The following is a 20,146-nucleotide window of genomic DNA, read 5'->3' as shown; positions in this document are numbered from 1 at the left end:
CAAACTCAACAAGACATGCAGGATGATTACCGGCAACCTGAAATCGACCAACCTGCTGCTATCTGTCTATAGGCTGTCCAGAATCGCTCCGCTGCAAATTTGTCTAGAGGTGATAGCAAAAGCAAAGCATGACAAGCAGACTACCGACAATCATGTATCCCCTATATGAACATCAAGAGGTGCCACAGCAACTACCATCCTGTAAGGACTTTTCCACCGTCACAAGCATCAGACAAACAACACCAGTGTTCTTCCACCTGCGTTAGTGGAAGGAGTTTGTCAAAGACAACCACAACAAGGCTTTTCCGACACCAAAAGGAGATCTCCCAGCAGGCTCCGAGCTCCCCTGGAAAGAGTGGGTAACATTCAACCAGGCCCAAGCGAAAGTTACCAAAACATGGAACAACTGGCACAAATGGGACTATGTACAGGATGCTTGGTGTGCCTGCGGTGCAACCATGCAGACCATCGTGCACATCTTCATAAACTGTCCCCTGAACAAGGCGTACCCCAATATGAGCCCGAGAGATGCTTTGGACACTGCCCAATCATGGATCTTGAGATGGAATGAACACTATGATAATGAATAGGTTTATTTTTCAGTCTCAAGAGACAATGGATATCTTTTGACACAGAGGATAGTTAAATAAGAATCCCTTAACTGCACTAGGGCATTTGACCTCTGCACTTGTCTCAAATTTACATAATCCGTCTCTGGGAATGATTCTGTTTGCAAATTAAGGTTATCCTGACATGCACTGAAAGTGACTTGTCAACTTAATCGCTAATGACGTATGGTCCCTAATATGCGACACTAATGCTCTTTGTAATGCAACTATAAACAGTTATATCTTTCTCATGTTTACAAATGATCTTAGAATATGATTTGGAAGATTATTAATGAATATCAGGAAGTGGGTTGGGCCCAGAATAGAACCTTGAGGCACGCTGGCGTTGGTATTATATACTTCATATTTCTGTCCAGCAACTATTTTTATAGATATAACAGAGAAAAAGGATTTGATGATTGAGAAAACATTTCCAGATATTCTATAGCTAGCCAACTTGTAAAGCAAACTTTTGTGTCAGACCATGATCGATGTAAAATAAAATCTATTATATTTACATCGGTCACGGCCAGACCCTATAAAAGGCCTTTGATATGTTAAAGTTATGCCCCTAAAAATGAAATCACCATTCATACATCCATTGATTCTATGCAATACTAAGTTACAATTAAGCAGCAAGTTTTAAAAATAAAAGATAATTAGTATGTAGATAAAAAAAAAGCAAATGAAATGAAAATTCTTAAACTTCTAAAATAATCATGGTGTGATTCAATTAGTTATTAAACTTCTAAAACAGAATTTGACTATTATTTGTAATTATTGTTATTAGTTATAAATTGTAAAGAAAATTTTTTTAATTTATCATTTTCTGCGATTTCATTAACTACTGTTATTATTTATTGAAAATTTGCTAAAATTTCTCCAAATTACCAAAACATAAAATCTTGATACAAAATTTAACAATAAAAAAAAAATGGATAAAAAACAAAAATAATCTTTTTGATGCTTTTCTCCACTATCATCATGTGACTGTGTGCATGCAGATGAAAACTATTTTCTGTAACAAAGACTAATTATGCGGTTTCATAATTTAAAAACAAAATTCCAATAAACTTCCAATTAAAGTTTCCTTGGAAAAAAAAAAAAAAAAAAAATGATTTTCTGCTTAAAAATGATATAGTGTGACATCATGGAAACTAATTTGTGGATGTGCGTTTTTATGTAAATCAGTTAAACTACTTTATGAGGGAGTGAGGGGGGGGTGCCGATTATCAGAGATAGAGTAGGTATTAACATGAATCTAATCATGTGATCACATTTTTATTCTAAGGCAATTATCAGATAATGTCTTAAGATACTCTTAAACTGCCAATCAGCATAAAAATATAATTACATTTCCATAGTTATATAGATATATATTCATATATACACATGATTATGGGAAAGTATGTTCATTTAATTATATTTCACCCTTTATTTATGAAACTCGATGTATGTTAAATATAACTACAGAGCACTGAACATTTCAACATGCTGGAAGAAATAAACGGTAAGATGAACATCTTGGAATTTGAAATAGAGACCCTTAGTCATATGTATGTGGGTTCCTTTGCTAAAAGTAAATTTCTCACATAAAAAAAAATTGTGGAAACTAAGTTGATTTAAAATTTTAGAAAATGAAATATTAAAATATTTTATTTAATAATTAAAATCATTCTTTTTTTCTTTTTTTTAGTAAAATATGATTTTAATCATTTAATAAAATCTTTAACATTTCATTTTTTAAAATATCAAATGAACCTTACAAATATTTCAAACAGTTCCATATCCTTTATCAAAATGTTATTCTAAAATATAAAAATTAATATGAAACTTATAACTAAATATTACATATATTCATTACGTTTTGCCAAGAAACATTTTAAATTGGAACAAAAGCATATGAGTACCTATTTAGAATGCCTCACCACGGGACTGAGTTAGACACCAGGGTTGTTGTTTAACGTGGAGAAAAGGTACAGAAATAAAAAATTGTCTCAGTCGTGAAGGACTGCTTCTCTACTGAAAGAGAACAAGAAATGGAAGTGCAGCATCTGAAGAACAGATACTACACTTTGATCTCGGCCAAAAGGCCATGGCATAAGTAGATAAATCATATCGTAATCATAATATAGATATTCGTCAAAATATGCCCACAAACTATTTATTACTGCTTTATAACAGTTACAAGATCATTAATGCTAATCTTCTGCAATAGTTATTTGATATATAACTATAGATGTTATTTTAAATAAACATATTTCTCTTTGACATCTGCTTCCTGCTTAGAACAAGTTTTGCCAGTGTATATCAAGGAAAAGTCTTTTCTAATTAATACTTATGTAATTCTTGTAGATTTTTATGATGTGTCACAAAAACATTTCAAAATAAAAACTGTTTTTATGTAAACTTAAGATACATTTAAATGTAAAGACTAAAAATGTTTTTATTACAAGATATAAAAACATTTTTAGAAGTAAAGACTATTTTTAGGTAAACTTTTAAAATATATTTTTTTATTATATAAAACCTAAAAAAATAAAAAATTAAAAAGTAAAGACTAAAAAGAATATAAGATTTAACGATTAGAAAGACTAGACGATTGTGAAATTGTTTTAATAAGTATTGCTATTTATTAAAAATAAAATTTCAATTTTTTTTTTTTCCTTCAAATTTTCAAATAGTAAAATATTATCTTCAGGAAATTGGATAGTTGTTCCTTTGTTTTTTGTTCTTCCTCTTATATGCCATGGTGGTGGTAATCCCTGGCATGACTTAGGATGTTTGGAGTTAAATCAAAATGATGTCTGTTTGTCCGATTATAGTATTTTGGCACTTGTCTAAAGCGTGTGCAATAAAAATGAATTCACTGTTTGAAACATTCGATTTTAATTATAATATAAACCATTCTGAAAAGAAGGCATTTCAAAGTAAAGACAAGTTTTTTTTTTATGTAGAGTTTTAAAATTAAACTAGAATTATAAAAAAAACATCCCAAAAGTAATGCCTCTTATTTGTTTTATTCTGCCTGAATGGATCAAAGAGGATGGCAAATTGCATTATTATGATGATTGAACTTATGCATTTATGACCTGAAAGTTTCATCTGTTTCAAATATTGATGGTGTGAGACTAAGAAAGCAATCACTGTCATGGGCATGTGCCAGAAGCAGAGGCAGGTCATTGAATTCCTGGCAAAAATGCACGAAGAATGGTGGTGACAATGTAAAAAAAAAAAAAATTCTGGAGCACAAAAAGCCACTTGTTTTAATAGTACCACTCCAGTTTCCATAGCTCTACCTTTTTTTTTTTTTTTTTTTTTGCAACTACCCTTGTACATAAGTATTAATCAGAAGGGACTTTTCCTTGCTATACACCAGCAAGACTTTGCAAAACTTCCATTAAACAGAAAGTGGAAATAAAAAATAAGTCTTTTTAACATAACCATAATTTTTATTTTGTAATAAATTAATATAAAATAACTTTTCTTTCATTTTATTTTTTTTCTAAGAAGAAAAAAAAACTTTCTTCCAAAAGTGAAAAATATGGTCAACATATTGTAATTCAAATTGGATAAATTTTGTACAATATTTGTGGCCTGCATCATCAAAGACTACATAAACTACTAACACGGAATGATAAAAGACTAGATCCTAAAAATCAAATGACAATGGCTTAAAAACACCATGCAACATAATAGTTAAAAGAAACAGTTATATATGTTGCAGATTTTTAGAGAGAGAGAGAGGACAAATGTCTCAAATTAAATTTTACAACAACAAAAATAAAAAAAAGTGGGCTACTACAAACAAAAAGGACAACAATGACTGTTGACTAAAAACTAAGATGTGCAGCTGTACAGTATACACTCTTACCCACAAGTGATCTCCGCAAGTTCGGCTGCTGCAGCAGCTCTGTGGAAGAACAACGAGACATAACTGAATATATACATTACACTTCGCAAAAAAAATTTAAAAGAAAAAGAAAGGGTGAACAAACGCATTTCACCCTCAACTGTACTCCCTCTTCATGGTATCATTCTACTGCACAAAGATAACAATAATAATAAATAATAGCCAATGCATTTTCTTTGGATGCAAGTCCACAGTTCAACCTAAATAAAAAACAAAAATACAGAAAAATATTTATGGTGAATGTACCTGTCACAAAACAAAGATATCATCTTCCAAAACTCATGTAAATTGATCAAATAGTTTTAAGAAAATCAAATTTTATGAGTAAGCAAAACGGGACCGTTTTGCATCACCATCTTAAAAAAAAAAAAAAAAAAAAAAAAAAAAAAAAAAAAAAGAAAAGGAGGGTAGATAACTCCACAATAATTCAAACTTTCAATATCAGCCTTGTAATGGTAAGGATTTTACATTAATAGCTTAAAATCGTTTAAAAATTATTTTCTTTAACAAAAATCTACTTAATCAATTTACATATTTTTTGGAATATAACATTTTTGTTTCATGACGGTACATACATCATAATTAGTGTTTGTTTTTGTTTTTATATTTAGGTTAAACTGTGGCCGTGCATCTTTCTTTTTATAAAAATCAGCCATAAAACAAACGAAAAACTGAAAATGTTTTTCTTTCTGCTGCAAATCACAAAAACAAATCATAACAACGTATACTCATTCATGTGCTAGGAAAGATATTTCATTCTTTATACTAAAATGAAAAAAAGTTTTGTTTGCTTCTTATTATTTAACAAGTTTAAAACTCCTAAAACTCAATATTTTAATTACTTTTTTTTTTTTTTGCGAGGGGGGTACATCACTTATTGTTGAATTTCATGAAAGATAAAGGTGGAATTATTAAACTATTTTTTTTTTTTCGTTTTAGTCATCCCAAAGAAGGCATATTGCCACTTAAACGTAAATACTATGATTTTTTTTTTTTTGGGGGGGGGGATATTTATAGGGGCATGCTAAGTGGGGAGTTGTGTAGCAAGATGTTTTTTTCGCATTACATTTAAATTTTTTGCATGGCTGTACAGTAGAGGAAGTGGAATGGGGGGGGGGAGAATTTCAAAGTCTGAGGAAAGAACCTATCAGAGTAAAAAAATCTATAGACCTCTACAGTGAAAGGGTGGGATTTTGCTGCTAGCCTGGTTGTTTAGGGGTATTTACGTTGAGGGGGAGGTACAAATGCAATAAGTTCATGGAGAGAAAAAATTTAGTGAAATTGAGCTGTAACAGGTCTGCAGATTCGTGACTTTTAATGGCTTTGTTACACTCGCATTGTGTGCACCTTTTTCCATTTATTTTTTGTATTGACATTCAGACTCAGGAGTAGGGTTAGGAAAGGACATGTTTTCTATAAATTTGATTAAAAGTAAATTTTATTCTTGTTTGAATCAATTTAAAACATCAGATTTTAGCACACCATGTTGATGTATTCTAGTCAAACTTGAATATGAAAAAAATGTGAATGTAAAGTCGTCAAAAAATACATGCACTTCTTCAACCTCTACCACTAACCCTAAGTCTGGGTAACAACATAAATACATTTTTATTTTTAAATCTCATGTACTGTTATTGTTTTTGGTTTTTAATGTTGTCAAGCAATCATTTTGTTCAAGATTGCTAAACATTTAAAGATTGTTAAAACTTTGCAACAAAGTTTTAATATTGAATTAGAATATGTAGTTTTAAATGAAGGGGGAGGGGCTAGAAAAAAATCTTAATTTTCAAGTTATTAGAAACAGTAAAAAAAAAAAAAAATGTCAACTTTTTATCTCACTGTTTTTAAAAAAGGAATATTTTCAAAATAATTTTTTGGCACTTCTACACTATTGGGACGAAATTTTGGAAATCATAATACTGAATTTTGCATGAAAACAATGGCATCTATGTATTCCTCGTATTTTTAAAATGATTATATCAAAAAATTATGAAAATTGATAAGGTAGAAAATTATTTCATGAAAATGATCGTAAGACACAGGAGAGTTCAAAAGGGAGGTAATTTTCCATTGATTTAAACAAGATGGCAGCAATTTTTCACCTGCTAACACGATTAAAGTTAAATCAGTTGAAACCATTGTTTTTTTATCTAAAAACTCCATTTATCGACTACAAAATCTCCTCCCAATTCTGTAAAAGTGCCAATTTTTTTTTATATATATTTTCTATTAGAATGTGCTTTTAATATTATAACTGGATTTATTCAAACACTATCTCCATCAACCAAGATAAATAAAAGGAAAAAGAAAATGGTTGACAAGAACAAATATAAAATCCACAAGTGACTATTTTTTTTTTAAGATTACAAATGACTAACCTAAGAGGAAAATTGCCCCAAATTTACCAAGTTTGTAATACAAACTACAAAATGACTGAATGAAAACAATTGATTACAGTAAACAAAATGATGTGACCACAAAAAAACAATTGTCAAATTCGAAATTCTTTATATTTAAAATATATATATATATATATATATTATTATATTGGCAAATTTTTTAATATTGGGGTAAAATTGCATAAACACTAGATCTTATTTAAAAGAATATTTTTTACAGGAAAAATTATGTACTTTTTTTTTTTTTAATACATCTAAAAAAGGATCGCCCCTCCCCAATATAAAATAAATTAAACAATTGCTATTATATATATAAAAAAAAATAGATAAAAAAATGCAGACACATGTATCATAAGTGACACGAAAACAACCATTTTAAACATAATGTAATGAGAGACACGCAAAGTAGTCATTAAAATAAATGAAGGATGTTCAGTGCATACAATTCACCCAGAAATAAAGGTACTTATTATATTTTTCAATTACACATTTGGCAGGTTAACAAGAATCTAAAATTTTCAATCAAAACAGGAAGAGAACAAGCAGCTATATTCACCTAGCTGCACAAATATTAGAGCTTTATTACTATTTTTTTTTTTGGGGGGGGGGGGAAGTAGATCTTATTGATGCTCATAGATAAGAATATTTGATGCTTGTTTACATCGGTGATCTTTGAAAACAATGCATTTCAGGTGAAAACATTACGTACTTACGTGTCATTGCGAAATTAGTATAATTCCAAAAATTACAAAAAAATGATCCAGTAGTAGATGTACGATATGTATTAAAAAAAAAAAAAAAGAAAAAAAAAATCAGTCACAATTACATTCTGAAATGCATTGATTTAAAAATGGCAGACACTTCATTAGTCAATTCAAGTCAATTTTGTTTTTCATACACAATTGGTTGCACAACTTTTCCACATTTAAGCATATGATAAAACTTGATGATTCGATAAATTCTATTTTTACTTGTAACTATTTTTCTACTGGATCATTGTTTTTGATTTTTTTTAATATATACTAATTTCAACCCGACACGTATGTATATAATGTTTTCACCTGAAATACACTGGTTTAGAAGATCAACAATTTACACAAACACCGAATATTTAAGATCTAGTTTACTCTAATATATATTAAAACTTCTATATTTCATAAAATAGTTTTGAGACATTGTATACATATAATAAAGCATATTTGGACAGGTTTCATTGTATAAGACAACAAGGAATTCTTTAGTTTCGTTTTTTTTTTTAATTTAATTCTTTATATCATTGATAATTATTAATGTATCATCCCTTGAAACTAGGAGATAAAATTGCTAGCACCAGACAAATAAAAACACTGAATAGTTTTTTCCCTAATTTTTTTTTTTTTTTTTAATGAAAATTTTTTCCAATCTCAATTCAGGAGAAAAATTAAAAACTACTAAAAAATAAATACAAATAAACAGAAGACCATTCACGGATCATTATATACATCATTAAATGTGCCAAAAGTGTTATCAATTAATAAATTAAATTGGACAAGACATTTAGCAGTTTATAATCTATACATTGATACAATAAAACTACTTCATGTGTGCTTTTTTCTGTAAATATAAAATATGAATTGATTTTCTTTTATTTATTAACTATTAAAGTAATATTTATTGAAATGAAAAAAATAATATATATCTTTAAAATCCTATGTAAAAAGTTTAATTATAAAATTCATCAGCATGTATTTTGGTTTATTCCTAAGTCAGCTATTTTGTGTTAATAATTAAGAATAAATAACTTTCTGAAATTTCAATACTTGAAATGTATTTGGAAACATTAAAAACAGTCGAATAGAAAGGCCTTTTTGGTTTTAAAATTCTTAGCAAATCTCCATGTATTGAACATTTTTTTTAAGCAATTTATCTAATAATTTTATAAATAAGAATTAAAAACAACATTACCTAAACAAAATTAGTTTAAACTTTATAATTTGTTTAAATTCATAATTTAATGACCAAATGATAGTGTAATAATTAAATTTAACATTCAATATACTATTTAAAAAAAAAAGAAAAAAAAGGAAAACAAACAACGTATAATTTTTTTTAATCCTGAGCAATGCTGGGCAGAGAGGGCTAAGCTAATCTAATGAATAAAACACTAGATCTATGTATGTGTGTGTGAAAATATTTAACCAATAAACTCTTAAACTACTGGTCACATAACACTGAAATTAACAGGAAATAGTAATTGCTTAAAAATGCCATGTATTCGTTAAAAGAAAAGAAGTTAGAGAACTCAAAGTTTAGTTGTAATGCATTTTATGTGCCAAAAACTGAAATCGAAATCTAGGATTGGTTAAAAATGAATATATTGCAATATTTCTTTGGTATTATTGTAGATTAATACCTTCTGCTACCCCTCCCCATCTGACCACCTCTCCAAAATATGTGATTCGACCTTTATAAACAATTGCATGTGAACAACTTGAAAAACTTAAAAAATAAACAAAAATTATTTTAGAATTTAATGTAAAATGATTTCTCATTTTGAATCATTCAAGCGTTTTAGGGCAGTTACCCCCCCCCCCTTTTTCCTATGATAGATAAATCCTGGGCGTTTTTTTTTGTTTGTTTGTTTGTTTTCTAAAAGGTGATTATGCGTGGTTTTAAGAGGGTCTTTGTGCAATTATGAGAAGGTAGGAGGTTGCCACCCTGACTTTGGGTTAATGATAGGACTAAGGAAAATCATGTGTGAACATCCTGAAGACTTGATAGAAACAAAACAAAAACAATTCACCATTTCAAGACGATCCAAGCATTTTAGGAAAGTTGACCAATTTATTTTTGGGGGTGGGGATTAATCATGTGCACTTTTCTTTAAACGTTTTTTATGCTTTTTTTTTTTTTTTTGGTTTATATGAGCTCACAGAGGAAGTTTGTTTAGTGGGGAGCTCTGCCACTTGTACTTAGCATTATTGTTAAGGCTAGTAATAAATGCCAATCAGTATAGAAAGAAAGGAAAAAAATGTTAGAATATGGAAATCGATAGGAAAATTTCTTTTTGAATTCATTGAAAACTTGCTATTTGCTTTCTCCCTTACCCTAAACACTTGAAATGGTTTCATCTAGCATATTTTTGTACTCTTGTGCTGAGAAAAAAGTATATTTATTTATAAATATATTTACACACAAATGAATATACATTGGTCTTTCTTTCAGAGCAGAGGATTATTCTTCTACAGAAGTCGATTTTATCAGTCTTTATTCCATTTATCTATATATTAATACGATAGTGTGTGTGTTATTTTCTGTGTCACACTTACATCCGGGTCGTTTAATTGTTATGTACTTCTATTTCTTGTAATAAATAATTTTACCAAGAATTCTTCATAAGTTTTGGTTTCGGTTTTGATTATAGCTGATGGCACTCCAATAATCTATTTTTTTAAAACAATTTTATCAAGAATTCTTCATAAGTCTTGGTTTCGGTTTTAGCTAATGGCACCTTAGTAATCTATTTTTTTTTTTATAAAAAATTTTATCAAGAATTCTCCATAATTTTTTGTTTCAGTTATAGCTGAAGAAACTAAAGCTATATATATAAGAACAAATAATTTAAAAAAACACATTAAAAACACTTTAAGAAGAGTTAAAAACATATTTGATTTTCAAAAAGGAAACAAATTGGATTGTCCTTAATCCACAGAGTTTTGGATTACATTGAAATATCTTCCAGTAATGAGATTCCTTTGGATTTTTACTTGCGGATAGGGAACTTTTCTTGGATTTTACCATTATTGGATATTATACTCTTCATCCGTCCATCTATTCACGTGAAATCATTTTTTTTCCCCCATCCCCTCTGCATCACTATTTTTTTCCAAGTAAGATCTATGACTTACTTGTAGTTTCATTAAATACTTTGCAAGCAAAATCCAATTCTGCATTTTGCTAATCCCTACCCTCTGATGAGAAGGAAAGTATTTCTTTCAAAACTCCACGGATTAAGGACAATCCACTGAATTTGTGTCTCCTTTTTGAAAATTAAATATGTTTTTAACTCTTTTTAAAGTGTTTTTAACATGTTTCTTTTTAATTCTTTGTTCTTATTATAAGCTCTATTTCCTATTTGGTTTTATTGAGCTCTTACATCTGGTTAGGATTACTTTATAAATTTTAAGTGTTTAATATTTATAATATACTTTAAGTTTGCCATTTTGAATTATCTTTATCGACTTAATTGTGATTCCTATTTCATTTTATATATATATACTAGACTACCCGTGACCCATTGGGTCAGTATGTTATATTAGCTATGGAATTCATGTATGAGCATGACACTTGTGACGTAAAGAAAATAGTTTTTTTATGACATAACAGAAACATTTCTATGAAAGTATATTAAAATGAAAAATCACGGACATCACTCAAACATGAAAAAAAAAAATCCTCACTATTCGTGTAAAGTTACCTATTTTTCTGAATCGCTCAAAATTCGAAAATTAAACATGATTTTCCTAGGAATCGAACGCAGACGAAAATCATTTAGCAGCAAAAACGCACATGAACCTACTGATGAGAAATATAAGAATGAAAAACCCATATTAGAATCCTTCAACCAAGTTATAGAAACTTCAAATCTAAAAAAAAATAATTAATAAAACCTGAAGCAAAAAAAAATAAAATAAAATAAAACTAATATTGAAACAGATTAGTAAATGTGTCAACAAATTCACCGTTCTCACACAACTATTTTGTATCTAGAAATGTAAACTAGAAATAAAAAAGGAAGGAAGGAAAAGGGATGGATAGAGAGTGTAGTAGTCTTGGTTTTACTACAATTGTTCTTATGTTTGTCAATGGGTTAAAGTTGTTTGGTTGTAAGAAAATAGCGACAGTATAGCTGTAATAAAGATTAGTTACAAAACACCCCCACTCTTCCCATGTTAAATAATAATTTCGAAATAACGTTAATATTTCAGTGCGCAGGTCAAAATCTGCAAAAGAAGCGATTTGTGTTTATTTGTTTACGTTGTTATGGGTTAAAGTTTATGTGCGCATGTGCAACCGGATGTCGTAAACCGGAAAGTGGGTTACATCATTCGTTACAAGGTCATTTGAGTTTTATAATTATATAGATATATACACACATATATTCATAAGTTTGGGACTCTGTTTTGATTCAAACTGATGAACCCAAGTTATATAGATATATTTTTTATTTTTGAAATTGCAACTTTATAATAAATAAAAATCGATAGAACATTAACTCTATAATAATATATATAAAATCTGCAAGAATTAAAATATCATATTTAAGCATGTTTTACGACCTGGCTATGCTGGGCATCCCTGCTAGCTTGGATAAATATTTTTGCAGTTTTAACACAGAGCGTCACCATTTACGCTGAATATCTACAGAATGCCAACATCAATACATATGATCAGTCCCCTGTGAAATTTCCACAGGTCCCGCTAGTACAAAAGTTAAAAAAAACAAAAAAACTGATTTGTGAAGGCTTTCGGCACAAAAGATGCTGAAAATACATGGCAACAGAAAAGTTGTGTTCTTCATTTAACAGTGAAGATCATGTCATAGTTTGTTTAGTTTTAAATAAAGTTTTAATAGTTAAGAAAAAAATGGTATGTATATATGTATATTTACATATACTTATGTACAAAGTAATCTACTAAACTAATGAACATATATTCTCCACAACCCAGTGAATAATATGAGCACATTTTTTTTTTTTTTATATAAAGTTTACCATTCGGAGGTAAGTTCACTCAAACTCGTTCCTTTTCTACAAAATAACTTTAAAAATAAATCAGATGCAAAAAATTAATACATATCGAGTTATATCAAGTAATACATTTTTTTAAAAGTCAGTGTGTAGACATGAGCGCGAATAAAGTTTGTTTTATGTCATTAACTTTTTTTGGATCATTTAATACCAAATCAAGTTGGATTTATGTCTCTAGATCTTTATATTTTTGTGTATAGATGAACTGGGTTGCAGTTGGCAAATTCTAGGCCCTGCTGGCAGGGTACGCAATAACATGTTTAGTAAAATCTTAAACTATTGAACTTATTAGGAATTATGGAATATGTATTCTAGATAACAGGGTTAATAACATGGGCACATTACTTTTTTTTGTAAACGTTACCATTTAAGTAGGTGCCACCAACTCTTGCACCATACCTCCAAAGACACGAAAAGTATAAAAGTTTAGGACTAATGCTACGTTTATTGTTCATATCTGTCCTGGGACAGGTATTTTACTAGTTATTAATAAAACAAAAGCATTTGTTTACAAAATCATAAGCGTGCAAAGAACAATCAGGTAAGACAAAGTTTATGTTAAGTAAAAATTATTACATAAACAAAATAAATTTGTTATATAAACATTAGAAAATGAAGATGTCTTAGAGGTTACTAAAATTAGTCATGATGAAAAGTTATAACTTAGGAACAGCAATAGAATATGTATAACATTCTATATGTGTGTGTGTGTGTGTGTGTGTGTGTGTCCCTCCACAAATACAAATGTATTTTAGGAAATAGAATTCAAGTCAAAATAAAATTAAAAAAAAAGGAGATAATGAAACAATTTGGTTTTGACTGTTAAAACATCTCATTTTCTTAATAAAAAAAGGGGAAAATAATTTTTAAAAACACATAAGTGGCCATGTTAGAGCAGTCTGAAGGGAAATATAAAAAAAACGTCCTGTAATGAGTAGCAAACATAGTAAATGCATGTGTGAGGGTAAGTTCTGCCTCCCTCTATTAAATACAATAATCAACAGGACTAAATATAAAAATGTTAAAATAGAGTGAAAATAGAAATGTTTCTTTTTTTTTTCAGAAGATTGAGCAAAATATAGCAGCAATGAATGACTCAACTTTGCTTTTGTAGGTTTTGTGTATAAAACTATTCTAGGTACTGAAATAAGGAAAATAAAACCGCACCAATCAATTTATTCATCAATCATTGACGAAAAAAGTATTGCTATTAGATATGATGGTCTCATAATATTTCCAAATATATTTTTTTAAATTTAGATAAAGAAAAGAATAAAACTTTTAAATAATGAAACCTATAAGCATTATATACAACAAAATAAGATCCAAATATATATTAAATATTCTAATCATTTACATTTTCCCCCCAAAAACAAAAAGAAAGAAAAAAGCTGATATGAACATATTCAATCTACATAAGAAATATGCAACAGTTTAAAAGAACAGCAGATCTGATAATAAATTAAAATAATAAAATTAACAGAAAATTAAATAAAATCTAGTTTAATCCACCTTATGGTAGTAAATATATAGATTGGCAAAACATTCTTTAGGGTAATAGAAGTTTCTCTCTGAAATAAGCTTTTTAAAATTATCAATAGGAATAACAATAGAATTAGTTATTGTTGAAAACATGCAATCAATAATAAACAATAATAGTAATGCTAATAATACTATTAATTCATGTAATAGTAGATTTAAAAAAAATCATTAACAAATGTTTAACAGCTAATGTAATATACAAAACAACAAATAATATTAATAATGAAGACAAAAGATATACATTCGGGAGTTGATATAATTATTATATGCGGACATTATAGTGTGAAAGAAAAAGTACAACATTGTCTGAATTTATAGTAGAACAAATACATGAACAAAAATATTAATGGTAAAATCTTACAATTAGTTCCTTCTTGCGATATAAATAGTAGAAATTGTAAATTACGTTTAGAGAAAAAAATATCAAATTAGAAACTGGACATAAATATCTACATTGTTATAAAAGTTTTATAAAATATAATTATATTCATGACTAATATACGTGTCATATATATATTTATGTATGTGTCGTGGAAGGTTTTTAACCTTTAAAATTATATAATAAAAAAAAAAATTACAAAATAAAAAGTTTTTAGACCTTCATTGGTAAATTATTTTGCCAGTAAGTAATTTAATCTCCTACAATTACTGTATCATTTTGCTTTCACAAATTCACACCTATTCTATTGTTATTTCAGAGATCATCAGTTGTTTATCATGAAACACTGTTTCGGGTATTTAAAAACAAAACAGTATATTAAAATCATAGCTCCCTAGCAGTGTTGATCAGACACCACTTCTCTTAAACACAATAACGTTTCGGATATTGAATCTAGTTTTTTTTTGTTTTTTTTGCTCTATAGAGTGCATCAGAATATGTTGAAAAGAAATCAATTAAATGTTTAATCATAAGAATAGGAGATTAAAATACAACTTATCAAAAAAAAACTATATTACATATTCCAGAAATGTATCATGGTTTCATTGACAGGCTTTTACTTTTAGAAAGGCCCTTAAAACCCATTTCAAATCCTCAGTGGCTCACAGAATCGAAACAGTTTGAAAGAAGAAAAAAAAAAAAATGGAAGGCAATGTTTACCATATTACACCAATCACCCCCACCAATGAGGTGGAGGCTTCATGGGTATCACTTATAAAAGGGAACCCTAATTAGTGTTCATATATTTGTGTCAATAAAGATTCCCACTACTGTCCCCTCATGTTTGTTTGAGTCGCTTTCCTTTTAATACCCCAAAAGTTTGAAGCTATTTCTTTACACCCACATCCCTTTTTCACAACCTTTCATACATCAGAGTCCATTTCTGAAGCCTCTGTTTTTTTCACTACTGCTAGTGTGTATATATATATTATATATATATATATATATATATATATATATACATATATATATATATATAAACAGTAGCAGAAATAAACCAAGATCGTCAACAAATAATGGGGTTGATATTCTATTAGACGATGCAATGTATTATTACCAAATGATAATAAAATGTACATAGCTTTAACACCTATCGAGAGGCAGATACCTGTCATGATCATCATTCAGTTCAACCTGTTTTACATGCCGACATGCTGGACAGAGTTTAGAAATTACCTACAATACTAACCTATTTCTATGCAAAGAAATAATTTTGAGCAGCACTCAAAAGTCCACAAATCCTAGGAGCATTTCTTCAATGGAAAAAAGTAAAATCTAGTCGCAAGGAGAAACATAAGACAACCAGCGCTCCTTACATAATCACAGGAAAAAACAGTTCTCAATGGCTGTTGAGCTGACAAGTCATTTTTTTTTTCGGTCTTTTATTTTATAATGTTGAGTAATTAAGCACAAAATCGAGCCTGGTAAAAAGAACCAGTTTAGTCACTGATAACTAGGACTATGACAACAGCATATTCTTTTCCTTGTTTTGATTCTCAGGTATATATCCATTGATATCTTATGTTTTTATGTAGAGTGATGTGATCCTAAGTTGATTAATTGTGTCTGAGTAAAAACAATGAAAAGAATATGCTGTTATCATAGCCCTACTGATAACCTATGTACCAAGTAGTATTATATATATATATATATATATATATATATATATATATATATATATATATGGTATGATTTTAAAAGGAAAATTGACCAGAGTGCACACTTGTAGGAATTTTAAGTTTGATATATATTTCAAGATTATTTGAACAGAGTGTCATTTTTTTTAGCAAAAGTGAAAATATTGTGTCACACATACACACAATTTGATATTTTTTAAAAACGCCAAAGGCATAAACTTATTTGAAAAATGAAAAGGAAAATTTATTTTGAATTACAATTTAATTAAGCTAATTCTTTTTATACCAGAAAAATGAACAAAAAAAAAAGGAAAAAAAAAGGAAAAAAAGGGGAAAAAAAAAAAGAAAAAATGAGATAGCAAATTAAAATGCAAACTGAATTTTAAATGTAGAAAGTTTTTTCTTGCATGAAAATTACAATTTTACTTTACAAAAAAAAAAAAAAAAAACTAAATGTGACAGACAGCATTCTCTTAATATTTCATGTATTATAATGAAATAATTCCAAAATTTAAAAAAAAAAACAAAAAAAAAAAAAAACTGAAATATATTCTCCACAACCCAGTGAATAATATGAGCACATTTGGAACAAAAGTGTAATATCAGAAATGAAACTACACTTAATCTTTTCTGTTCTTTGGCAGTAAATGAGAAATCCTTCTAGACTGAGACAACTAAAATTTTTGTCCCAATCCAAAGTGCTTTTATTTTTTTAACCTTCTATCTAACTGGCTTTTAAGTCAATTAATTTGGTCAATGTGGGGAAAACCCTTCATATCAGACAATTTCTAATTTTGGACCCTGCCAGAACGCCCCCTTGGGGGAGCTGGTTTTTCCTCCCCACATTAAAAAACGGCCTTGTGCCTAATTTTCTCAGTGGGGAAGCAAATAAATAACTGGCTTTGTGGAGAGCCAACTAAATATACATACACAATGATTATATTAGATTTTTGTACTCATTTTTATTTTGATCAATAAATGAGTTCTAGATTTTCATATTTTTAATAATATTAAGAGGTTAAAAATATTGTGCAGGAAGTAAGTGGTTATATTGTAACAAGCTTGTAAAAATTTCCTTTTGTAAGTTTTCCATGCATCAGCAGAAGTGACCCACTTCTCCACCATGGTGGCAACGTGGTAGTCTCATAGCTATGCCATCTGGAATGCCAGTTCCTGGCAGGAACACCCATGGTGTACAGCTTTGGCACTAAATATTATTTGGACTACAATCCCGCTAACAGGCTTCTTGTGAAAATCCAGGAGGAGGAGTCGGAATCGAAGTTTGTCCTCCTTTGATTGCCGTTCCTTCTACATGTGGAAAGCAAAAGATGTGTCAGGCATGAAACCACAAATTCATAGTGATAATGTCAATGCTGCTACTGCATCATTCCTTTGTGTTCTGTGTTAAATATTCCCAGACTTTGTAGACAATTATTGAGCCTTGCCGCTCTCTGTGTTGGAAGTAAAGATCTGTAAGCCTGAACATTAATGAATAGCTGCAGCCAACAAAGAGAATTTCATGCAGGTCATACAATCCTGAGACAATCTGTGTCAGCTTTATGCAGAAATTTGACTTTGAAAATATGTATTTTAATGGTGGATTTTTAAGATATGGTTTTGACATGCCATCTTTTTGAAGGCAAGTCGTACAATTATAATGAAAATGTTTTGTAAACCTGTTTTAAAACGTTCTCATTTGCTGCATGTTTAAACATTTATTTTATCTAGCATAAAATAAATAGAATTTAACCAAACTTCTTTTACACTTTGTATTTCCATAGAAAAACTACTCTCCACACAACTTGGCATAAGAATATTTCAAAATTATGTATAGGTGAGAAATGGATGTCCATACAGACACACAAAATCTTGTTTTATTAAAATCAAGATTTTTTTTTTTTTTTTAATTTTTCTATGGGAGATAAATGGTGTGCATTTTTTGCAAGGGTCGTTTTTTTTGTTTTTTTCCTTAAAAAAAAAAAATAAATAAATAAAATAAAAAAATAACAATTTAAATATGGATTTGTATATAAATTACAAGGCGAAAGAGTCCCTTTTTATACTTTTTTTTAACTTTAAATTTTAAAAGCATCTTTGTATTTGATTTAATCCTTGATAAAATCAGCAGAAGCAACTGTCTTTTGGCATACCCATGTTTCATCTATCTGGTCATCCTGGATTTAGGAGAAAATCTGGTGTGTTTATATACTAGAAAAATTCATCAGTTGCATTACAGAAACCCAGATGTTCTTAACATACACAGTAATGCATCATATTTAAATAATGCTAGCTTTTATAAAACATACAATCACACACTAACGTTTTTTCTAACAAGTGAAACATACTACACACATCCACACATGGTTTTCAACAATAATTTTTTTAATTTTGTTTGTTTTTCAAAGAGATGTTATTGTACATGTGATTTGGCCAATGTTTATACGTGGAATCACTATTGATAGTTAATGATTGAACATGTGCTTATTTTTGTCAAAATTTAAGAAATTTTGTTAGATTTTAAATTTCTAATTTATAAAAAAAAATATTTTTTTTTTAATAAAGTATAAAAACTAGACAAAAAAAAAATATACATATAACAAATAACTTTTACCAAACACAAGAAAATTCAATTTTCTACCGACTTGCATAGTGTTACAGTCCTAAAACCTTTTGCAAATGTTTTATTTCAGAATTTGTTTTCGAGCTTCGATGCAAAAAAAAAAAAAAATTTGAAATTGCTGGACACATGCAACCATAAGTTTTGAGATACTGTTAACTCATTTTAAAACAAACAAAAACAGAATCAATAAGTTAAAAATATACAAATCAGTCAAAGAATAAATTTTAATGCATTTGCTAACAGTTATTAGTTGTAATTTTTTTTTTTTCATTTCTCAATTGTTAACTAACTAAAATCAAAAGCTGCTGGTGACCATCTTGAATTGTTACTCATTCAAGATGGATATCCACAAAATTTTATATTGAAATTAAAAATTTTTTTAAATAGTTTTAGAATTTTAAAATTATGCAAGTCAATAAAAAATTAAATTTTCTTATGTTAGGTAAAAGTAATTTGTTGTAGATTTTCTCATTTCTTAATGTACTGCATGAATGGCCACCATAAAACGATTATTTGCTCAAAATGTATCATTTATATCGCATCACATGGGGGGGGGGAATCACTTAGATTTTCTTACCTATTATTTTCCTTGGTTTTAACAAGTTGTTCTGCATGATGTTTTAACCAATCTTCCAATTCTTTCTTGGCTGCTTCACGCCACTGAGTGTTCTTCACTTCTTCCTCAATATCTGAAGGAAAAGATACGCATAAAATTAAGAAATAAAAATATTTTAGAAAGCAAATGCATTCAAAGTATTTTTGGCATCAAAAGTAGTTTTGCTTTTCACACTGTCTTTTTAAAATTTAAAGTTTAAAAAAGTACTAAGAAGGGACTCTTTTGCTTTTTAATTTATATACAAATAAAAATGAGAATGTGTGCAACTTCTCAACCTATATACTCAACGAATTTTTGATCTACTGAGTTGAAATTTGATATATAGGGTATTCAGACATGTGGAAAACTTTTTAATCGGTTTTCATCCAGAAAAAATGGCCTACTAAGAGGTTAAAAATGAAAAATTGGTATGTGGAGGAGTCATTGGATCTTTATCTGTTTGTCAATTGCTTCAGAAATGCGCATGCATGAATCGTTCACGTGACAGATTCTTTATGTTAAGAATAAGTATGTTTGAAAACACTTTAAAGATTGTGTCAAGTTGGCCTATAGGTTATCATACTTGATTCACTGTCTTTTTGGG

At 28.8% G+C, this 20,146-nt stretch overlaps 1 protein-coding gene across 7 annotated transcripts in view; it reads right to left on the bottom strand.

The window, feature by feature from the left end:
* Positions 1-20,146, bottom strand: part of LOC145279664 (clathrin light chain B-like) — a 112,265-nt gene that overhangs the window by 33,821 nt on the left and 58,298 nt on the right. For 4 of the 7 annotated variants that reach the window (XM_080130916.1, XM_080130915.1, XM_080130911.1 and 1 more), the window contains 2 exons: positions 19,525-19,636; positions 4,483-4,521 (listed from right to left, as the gene is read on the bottom strand). In XM_080130916.1, coding sequence (XP_079987042.1) covers positions 4,483-4,521; positions 19,525-19,636 — 151 coding nt within the window. The remainder of the gene's footprint in view (positions 1-4,482; positions 4,522-19,524; positions 19,637-20,146) is intronic. The other 3 variants (XM_080130917.1, XM_080130914.1, XM_080130913.1) reach the window with 1 other exon arrangement.

This window comes from Euprymna scolopes, chromosome 7 (genome assembly GCF_053919585.1).
Source record: "Euprymna scolopes isolate OS-2025 chromosome 7, ASM5391958v1, whole genome shotgun sequence".
NCBI classification, from domain to species: Eukaryota; Metazoa; Mollusca; class Cephalopoda; order Sepiida; family Sepiolidae; genus Euprymna; species Euprymna scolopes.
This window is presented reverse-complemented; position numbering and strand designations above follow the sequence as displayed.